This window comes from Hordeum vulgare, chromosome 5H (assembly GCF_904849725.1).
Source record: "Hordeum vulgare subsp. vulgare chromosome 5H, MorexV3_pseudomolecules_assembly, whole genome shotgun sequence".
NCBI classification, from domain to species: domain Eukaryota; kingdom Viridiplantae; phylum Streptophyta; class Magnoliopsida; order Poales; family Poaceae; genus Hordeum; species Hordeum vulgare.
In genome coordinates this window covers 532351016-532360288 of record NC_058522.1, presented here as the reverse complement: position 1 = coordinate 532360288, position 9273 = coordinate 532351016, and the positions used below count along the sequence as shown (strand labels likewise).

At 43.7% G+C, this 9273-nt stretch overlaps 1 protein-coding gene across 1 annotated transcript; it reads left to right on the top strand.

Annotated features, from left to right (window-relative positions):
* The first annotated feature begins 400 nt into the window (after nt 1-400).
* Nucleotides 401-8954, top strand: LOC123452373 (mitogen-activated protein kinase kinase kinase 5-like). Its single transcript, XM_045129022.1, has 11 exons — nt 401-1133; nt 2018-2665; nt 2747-2834; nt 2996-3058; nt 3138-3301; nt 3625-3700; nt 4185-4244; nt 7127-7246; nt 7945-8154; nt 8234-8313; nt 8429-8954. The coding sequence occupies exons 1-11, from the start codon at nt 625-627 to the stop codon at nt 8652-8654; spliced, it is 2244 nt and encodes a 747-aa protein (XP_044984957.1). The 5' UTR covers nt 401-624; the 3' UTR covers nt 8655-8954.
* The last annotated feature ends 319 nt before the right edge of the window (nt 8955-9273 follow it).

Below are 9273 nucleotides of genomic sequence, written 5' to 3'. Positions count from 1 at the left end.
AGGACCAAGTCAAGTCACCCAACCAGCGTCCGAAGACTTCTCCGTGAATGCATCCTCTCGATTGACATCCCCCGATCTAGCCGTGTCAACAAGGTGATGAGACGCCTGCGTTCTTGATTCATTCATTCACATCATAAGAAAAAAAGGTCGTTCGAAAATTATTTTATCTATACTCTATCTAATAAGAAAAGACCGTGAGGCCAGACGGAAGCGAGTAAACAGAGGGAAGAAGCGGGGAAAAGCAACGGAACGGGGGAAGGAAGGCAGAGGCCGCGTGCAGTGTGCGACGTGTAACCGGAGGCATTGACTCGCTGGACTTCTTCCCCAAGCCGCGTGGCCCCGGACCAAACCCGGGTGGAGGAAAAAGAAAAGAAAAATAATAATAGCAGCGAGCGAGCGATAGAGAGAGAGAGAGAGGGCAACAAACCAGCTGCCCCCCCGGTCCCTCCCTCCCCCCCTCCCTCTCGAGAAAGGAGAAAACAAAGGCCAAATGGCGGGGGTCGTCGTCTCCAGCCACCACCGATCCCCTCCTCCCTCCACCCCACCCCGCCATTACCACTGTGGCCACCACTAACTAGGGTTTCGTCCGCGGCCCCCCCATAAGCCCCTCCCCTCCCCTTCCCGATGCCCTGGTGGAAGCGCTCCGCCCACCGCCCTTCCTCCGCCTCCGCCTCCACGCCCGCCTCCCCCGCCCGCGCCTCCACCTCCCGCATCCCCCGCCACGATGGCGCCGGCGACCTGCCCCGCCTCACCAGGCAGCGCCGCCTGCGCCATGTCGACGACATCGAGGTCGGGGCCTCCGCGCTCCGCCTCGACGACCCGCACGCCGCCCCGCCCTCCTCCTCCTCCTACCCCGCCAGGAGGGACGCGGTCTGGTCCGGGCTCGCCACCGCCAGCTCCACGCCGATCTCGAGGTCGCCGAGTAACATGATGGAGGCGGCGCCGGCCAGGTCGTCGTCCACGCCCATGCTGCTGCCCCACCCTCTGCCGCTGCCCCACCAGGATGACTCGCCCTGCCGAGGGCCTGGGAGGCCGCTCCCCTCCCCGAGGATGTTCGACGGGGATTGCAACGGATCGGCTGACTTCCTGGGGGTCGCAGACACTGGAGGCGACAGGCCGTCCACGTTTCCAAGGTGGTGATGCGTTTTTTCTGTTCTCTCTACTACCCCAGTTTATTAGATGCTTCAAGCTTCCTTGCTTTGCTCTTCAATTCAAGTCCGTTAAACGGGGTAACCTTGTTAGTTCTGTTTTACTACTGATGAAGCGATTAGGGTGAGGTCACCAGCAGTGATTTCTGAATGAGTTTAGGGTTACCAACACTATGGCCATATAAGAAGGCATGCCAGATGGCACTATACACTAAAATTGTCACACTACTAGCATTTTGACCACTTTGTAGGGCAGATTGTTTTGAGGTTGGTGAGAGCAGTTTTATGTGAACACTAAAAACGACCAGGGATTGAGCAATCAGGGCTGGTGGCCTTTGCTATAGTCTTCTAACCATGTTGACAATATCAAATTAGCTTGGATTAGGGCCTCAGATGCACATTGCTGCGTAGTTGCATTCCACTAAGACGATTTTAGGCTTACTTGCAAACTTATTTAGCTTATGGTATGACTAGGAGATCATGCCACCTTAGCAAAATTTGGATGATATGTCACGAAGAGTTATTGTGCTTTTGGACCCCCAGAACGAGTTGAGACAGTTTGCTGTTGGGTGCTATGATATCCCATAACATTTGCACTTGATGATGATTGGTTAAGCTACTTGCGATTTTATTAGATCCTGACATGAAAGAAAATGCTGGCTCAGATTGTGATTTTAACTGATGAGTGTCTGAGGTTGTTTCTGTACTAAAGTCAGTGAAGTGTAGTTTGTTTTGGTCCATGAAGCTGCTAGTAAAGAAGATTCAACATGAACGTGATTGTTAAACAAAATTTTGATGTCATGACACACTGATCAGATTAACTCCATATCTGACCATGTTTCTGATGTTGTCAATGTCTCTGGTGATAGATTTATGCCCCAAACTGTTCAAAAGATTCACGAGCACAATGACTTACGGTCAGCTGGCACACATGGGGCCACCTGTGGCCAACGGAGAAAGACATATAAAGAGAAGTTCCAGGATAGCCCAAGTGACACCTTGAACTTTAGGTTGAACATTCCTGCTAAAAGTGCCCCGAGCAGCGGGTTTTCAAGTCCTGTACAGAGTCCTCGAAGGTTGAGTAATGTAGACTTATCATCTGCTGCAATATCCATCCAAGGTAGCAATATATTGTCAGCACCATCACCATGGTCTTCAGATCAATCAGGATCTTCACCCCCTTCCACCTCACCTGAAAAATTTGTGGGTGGCCAGGAGCGATCTCCTCGCTCTAGTCCTTTGAGAAGTCCTGCTCTTAGATCAAGATACCCAAGTGCACCTCCATCACCAATGCGTTCAAACTTGTTCCCAGAGAACCACACTTCTCGTTCTGAGGGCAATCCAAATCCCAATCTTCACCCATTACCTCTTCCTCCTGTTTCAATGAGCCCAAAGCAAACAAATTTTAGTCACCCATCAGTTCCAAAAGTTGAGACGCCCTCAATGGCTGGTCAGTGGCAAAAAAGGAAGCTCATCGGCAGTGGCACATATGGCTGTGTATATGAAGCTACCAATAGGTATGTTATATTTCATTTTTATTGTAGTAAACTAGTAATCGCTTCTCTAAATTTTGAACATACCGTCACACCAACATACAGGCACACCGGAGCTCTTTGTGCCATGAAAGAGGTTAACATAATTCCTGATGATGCAAAATCAGTTGAGTCTTTGAAGCAATTGGAACAGGTTCGGCCATACTTGTGTTGATGTTGCTTATTTCTGCAGTAATACTTGTTTCATTTTTCTGGAACTTGGCTGGGCAATAACCGTATACCACTATTTTCTTATGCTATCTAAGGATCATGCAATTTTGCACTTCCTCTGATTGTTCATCACCTTTGTTTCAGGAAATTAAATTCCTTAGCCAATTTAAGCATGATAACATAGTGCAGTACTACGGCAGTGAAACTGTAAGTTCTACTTGCCCGCACTCAGGGAATAACAGTGCTATATAACTTTGCTATTAACAGTGATATGGACACCTTGCAGACTGAAGATAGATTCTACATATACCTGGAATATGTCCATCCGGGTTCAATTAATAAGTACATTAGTCAACATTGTGGTGCAATGACAGAATCAGTTGTCCGCAACTTCACTCGCCATATCCTTAACGGTCTTGCTTTCCTACATAGCCAAAAAATTATGCATAGGTAATTTTTCTTTTTCATTATGTGTTTTTTATCTGAGAATTGTTTGCCACTGGCTGTTTCCTAACTTTCTGAACCTAAACTTTGTTCAGTTTTTTACATTACCTCTTCTTTTTCCCTTATACAAATTGTCAGATTGCTTGGTCTTATTTTGCCCTTCCAACTTTGTTCTGCATTCAGTTCATTTTGTTTTCTTGAGCTTCTTGTACAGCTCTATCCACATCTTAAGGGCTGATTCTGATCTCACTATTGTTTGCTAGCAAGTATTGGTTGGCTAAAATGACACATAGATGATGGATGTAGATAAAACTATTATACTTTTGCAGGGACATTAAAGGAGCAAATTTGCTTGTTGATGTCAATGGGGTGGTTAAATTGGCAGACTTTGGAATGGCTAAGCATGTGAGTTCCACTTTGCGTCTTGGCTTATAATTTTTGACAGCACCAGCACTTTGCACATAAGTACTCAGTAGTCACTTTAATGTCTCGTCGGCATGTAAGTACTCAGTAGTCACTTTGAGAAGGATTAGACACAGATGAACATTTGCCTATCTTTAATTTTACGTCGCATTCTGACCACCGGAGCATTATGTATGCCATAAGCTGTTAAGCATAATTTTTACATTTGATATGAGTACTTGGTAAAACATTTCAATATATCTTAGTTGGATTGGACTATTGGTTATTATTTCGAACTAGTTTGATATGACATTAACTTTGGTATTCCTTACTTCTATAGTTATATTTTTAGTGCATACCCTGAGAGGTAATGAATCTACTATTACACAGTTTATTTTTCTATTGGAATTGCGCTTTCAGGTTTTCCTTATTTGCCATGGTGCTACTTTTCTAATTAATTTCCTTGACTGTTTCTTCTTCTTTCCAGTTGAGCACTGCAGCTCCAAATCTTTCACTGAAAGGAACACCATACTGGATGGCCCCTGAGGTGCGAATTAGTTAGTCTTTATATTAATCATCGTTTTCCTTTTTCCTCATCGTGGTAAGGTTAATTTCGGATTTTCAAGCGTAGTAGGCATTGTTTTTTACTGACGTGCAGAAAATACTTGTGCGTTCTAATTTGTTGACGCCAGCTAAAGTAAATTGCATCACCGTTTCTGTTGGATACCAATGTACCATGTAAAGTCCACTGTATTACTCAGGAACACATATAAAGCAGTTAGGCCTGTTTTGGTGAGGCTCGAGCTCCTCGAAAGTTTCCAGGTTGTAGCTGGGTCTGTTAGACGAAATAGGGCTACCTCCACTCTTAGGCTTCTTCAGTTGGAGCTAGAATCACCTTTTTGCATACCAAAAACACATCTAGGGGGCCTTGAATTGTTCCATCAGTTTCACATTTTGTGTGGGTGATAATTTGATAGTCCCACCCAACTGGGCATTTCAATAAGCTTTGTTTGATCCATCTATAACCCAACAATGGGACTTGTCCTATACATTCATCCCACTCCCAAAACTAGTGGCTACCAACAATTCCGAAGTCAATGGCAATGCAGCACTTGGTTCGGTTCCAGCATCCTTGCTGCCTTTCCTTTGCCATGTAGGATTGACACGCCTACTCCATACCTCGTGTTGGATGTCGTGATGTTGTTTCCAAGAAATAAAGGACGATGGTGACGGCATCACACTCCTCCATCCACCTTTACCTGTGTCTCCTTCACACTTCCCTTTGATGCTGGATCGCAATCGCTACTGCCTCTTCTGAGTCAGACTTGGGCACCACCAGGAGGATTCAGAAGGAACTCAATGGTGGATCTTCAATCATGAGTTCCACAATCTTCAACACATACGGCAATATCAAGGATAAGTACAGGTTGTTGATGGCTGTCGGAGCTGGCTAAGAGTCTGATGGATTAAATCATCTGTTCAGTGAGGAGGTTTTTTTTTTGTCTCTGTAGTTTTCTCTCTCTAGGTTCTGTATAAGGGAGGTCATTTTCATATATTGGGTCATTGTAAACTCTTTCTTGCTTATATTCACGTGCAGCTCTCCTGCATGTTCGTGAAAAGATTTGGAACCACCATGACTGTAGATAGTCACTCTTAATGGAGCTTCTGTTATGATGTATGCTTTTTGCTTCTCTTCTCACACTCCCTCAATCTTGAGGTCACCGCGGTCGATATGCAGCTTCACCGCTGTAAATAGGCTGTAAATACTTTCTCTTAAGAGAAATTTAACCGCAGGGGCCTACCGTACTGTTTCCTTGTGAGTAATTAACTGAAACTAGCTCAAAACCTCCTGAAACTGAAAACTACATGATAGCTCAATTCCAGGGATCTGAGACTTGCTGAAATCCACATGAGACTTGCTACCCTGTTGTAAGTTTTGAAACCATGTGTTAGAACTTTGTTCTGAAGCCTGAAACATTCTTGTAACACAGTAGCAAAACCTGAAACCAAAAACGTGGTTAAAAGGGAATGGGTCCCTCCCTTAACTGTATGTTGTTAGATAGAAAATGAGACCTTCCTGCAGATTTCACGCAGATAGCACTCCACGGGTTCGAACGCGGGTTGGCGAGTTTACCACCATAAACTCTAGCCACCGAGCTAGCGCTCGGTTTTTGTGAAACCTGAAACCTGAGTTTGTTGATACATGAAACTTGTCGGAAGCTTGCTGCTGAAACTGAATTGTTACTGAACCGTGAAGCTTGACTCCTAAAGGAATGATGCTTCAGTACAGTCATCGTCTCATTGCGCATGAGGAAGACCAACATGGTTATAGCCTGTGCTGCGTTGATGGCATGTGAAAACACCTTGATAAGGTCTTAACTCTTGAGTCTAGACTGCTAGAGGTGGACGTCACACTGACAATGCCAGCAAGGTATTTACAGCATATTCCCCTGGGCCTGCATTGAGGCCATGGCAAGATCTCAACTGTTAATACATGCAGGTGGGTGATTTTCGGAGTAAAGCACTCGATATGGTGTGAGTTTGGTTCTCTGATTAGGTTTGACCAAGTGGTTGATACCTATCCTGTGTAGCCATGCCAATAATTTTAACATTTAAGGTTTGAACTGCATTTGCGCAATGTAAAATAATGACTTCTCAAGAAGAGAAACTGTGACCAAAAATGCTTACATCCATTTCATGTAGTCTTCTTGTGGACATGGCGCTCAGGCAAGAAAAGCAGATGTTCCAAATTCTCAAAAGCGATTCATGCATTTAATGGAACTTTATTTTCATTCAATGTGTTTGCTACAGCACCTAAGAGAGCTGATTTCTTGAACATTCAGCCTGCCTAAGGTATTATAATTTCCATAAAATCACGCTGATAACCTAAACATGTGAACATATATATGCTCAAGGGATGCTCATCATCCCACATAGATTAGATTTTGTGATGACCTTTACTAACTTTACATGTCTTGAAATTAAGAAAGAACATCCACTTAACATCCTTAAACTACAGAAGTTCACGTTTCAACCTTAAATTCGTAAATGGTCTATTTCCAGTCTTGAACCCGAACTACCGTAAAGGGGTAAAAAAACACCGATTTCACATTTTACGGTTGAAATAAGCAGTTTGCAAGTTCAAAGTTAAATGTGAACCTGTGTCTTTTACAGTAGTTCAAAATTGCAAAGTGGACTTCTTTTCTTCTAAACCTGGTACCATTCTTGATTTGCAATCTTGCTTGATATGAAACCATTTAGTTTGAATGGACATTTTACTGTAGAATCACATCATTGGGCATACTGCTAAGTCGGCATTTAGATTTACAAATTCTTTGGTTTTGCCTTTTGGTTTGTTTCATAGAGCTGTAAGCTGCATCTCATTGGTCATTGCTATATGGCAGTCACACGTGCGCATTTGTATCCCAGGTTGTCCAGGCTACACTTGTGAAGGATGTAGGCTATGATCTTGCCGTTGATATCTGGAGCCTTGGTTGCACAATTATTGAGATGTTCACCGGCAAGCCTCCTTGGAGTGGTCTTGAAGGGGTAAATAATTCAAACCTTTCTCCGTTTTGTAAAATCAGGATGTGTTGTATGAGTTGGATTTATGTAATTAGGGTAGCTCGCTTCTCATTAGTTAGTTTTGTATATGAATGATGATAATTGCCACACATAGGCACATTGGCCTAAATAAAATTGCGAATGGAGAAATGATGTACTCCCTCCGTTTTCTATTTACTCCGCATATTAGCTTTTTCTGAAGTCAAACTTTACAAACTTTGACCAAGTTTATAGAGAAAAATATTAACATATACTGTACAATACCAAATCAATACGATTAGATTCATCATTGATATATTTTCACATCATATAGATATTTTGCTGTAAGAGGGCAGGCCTGGCGCAGTGGTGAAGTACTCCCCACTTGTGCCAACAGGTCCTGGGTTCGAACCAGCCTCTCTGCATTGCACTGTAGCAGGGGTAAGACTAGGTTCCTATAATCCCTCCCCAGACCCCACCTTGTGTGGGAGCTTCTATGCACTGGGTCTGTCCTTTTATAGATATTTTGCTGTAAATGTTCATATTATTTTCTATGAACTTGGTCAAACTTTATGAAGTTCGACTTCACTCAAAGTTAGTACGCGGACTAAATAAAAACGGAGGGAGTATGTCAACATTTGGGTATTTCCCTTGCCTGTCTTGGAATTCTGAAGCATGGAATCTGCTTTTCTGTGGTGCAACAGCCTGCTGCAATGTTTAAGGTGTTGAATAAAGACCCACCAATTCCAGATAATTTATCATCAGAAGGGAAGGATTTTCTGAAAGGCTGCTTCAAGAGAATCCCGTCAGAGAGACCTACAGCAAGCAAGCTGCTTGAACACCCATTCATCCAAAATTCAAATCACTGCACCCAGCACGTTTCTGTACACTCTCCTGCAGGAAATAAATCCCCAGTAAGCTTCCCTCAGTTAATGTATCCACTTGAGTTTCGATATTTGCGTGGACATTCATGACTTTGAATGTTAATGCCAGGATGCTGGACACTGCTCAAGAGAAAAGAAGTCCTGGAAGACCGAGTCTTGTGTGAGAGGGAAACAGACAAATACAAATGGGTGTGTACTTTTTTCACACTTCTCTTTCAGTAATTTGATGTTTGATCTGTTCATGGAAGGTTTGCACTATTACTGATCTTGACCTTATTATTATTTTATTGCCTTTTCCGACCAGTGAAACAAGCAGCTCTAGATGTTCCGGGTCATTGGGTCATCGTCCGAAAGCCCCAACCAGCTTGGATACTCATAGCTTGTCCCCTCCACCCATGAGTTACAAGTCTAGTTCTGGTTCTGCAGCTCATAACACACCGAACAGTATGCATTTTTCAATCGGGTACCCTCAGCCCAGTCCACTACCGAAGCCTAATGGAAAGGAATCATTAAATATGTTTTCGTATTAAAGATGGATTGGCAAACAGTCGTGTAAAGTACCAATGTAAAGAACGTCTCCACAGTAATGGTCGCAACGGGAAACGAGTGTATGCTTATTTTCGGGGGAAATGTGGTGATCCCTTTGTAGCATATTGTTTAGGGTTAGCTGTAGGTGTAGCTGATGTTCCTGATTGTTGCTGGCACATAGGACATTAGGGTTGTAGTTGTAGCCTGTGTGGTGTTCATGCTGTAATCATGCCTCGATGTAATCATTTTTGATGATTTTTGGTGGGGTCTCGAGTAATAATATGCGTGAATTGGCAGCAGGAGATCAAGGTAGACAATTTGTGTGTTTGTGGGCGAGCGCTCTCTGGTACAAAACTGGAATGTACGGTGTATTTTTGGGTGGTGGTGAAATTGCCCATTTGATCGTGGTAAAGAGGTCCATGCGTGTGCTTTTGTTGCTCCCGCTGGTTATTCTGCCTAGACGGATGAGCTTATTTATTTATCATCATCCGATGGGCTACTTGCAGTGTATGTAAAGCTCCAGGCAAATCTGTGTCTCTGTAGAACATGCGTTCTTCATGTAGTCTCCAGATTGCCATGCCCAGTAATACTGCTTTTATTTTAGATGGCAGAGTCTTTTCT

Excerpts from the sequence above, each read along its gene's own strand:
- LOC123452373 (XM_045129022.1), top strand. The coding sequence starts at position 625 with ATGCCCTGGTGGAAGCGCTCCGCCCACCGCCCTTCCTCCGCCTCCGCC. Across the intron at positions 3,302-3,624 it reads AGCCAAAAAATTATGCATAG|GGACATTAAAGGAGCAAATT; the intron begins GTAATTTTTCTT and ends ATACTTTTGCAG. Across the intron at positions 3,701-4,184 it reads ACTTTGGAATGGCTAAGCAT|TTGAGCACTGCAGCTCCAAA; the intron begins GTGAGTTCCACT and ends TCTTCTTTCCAG.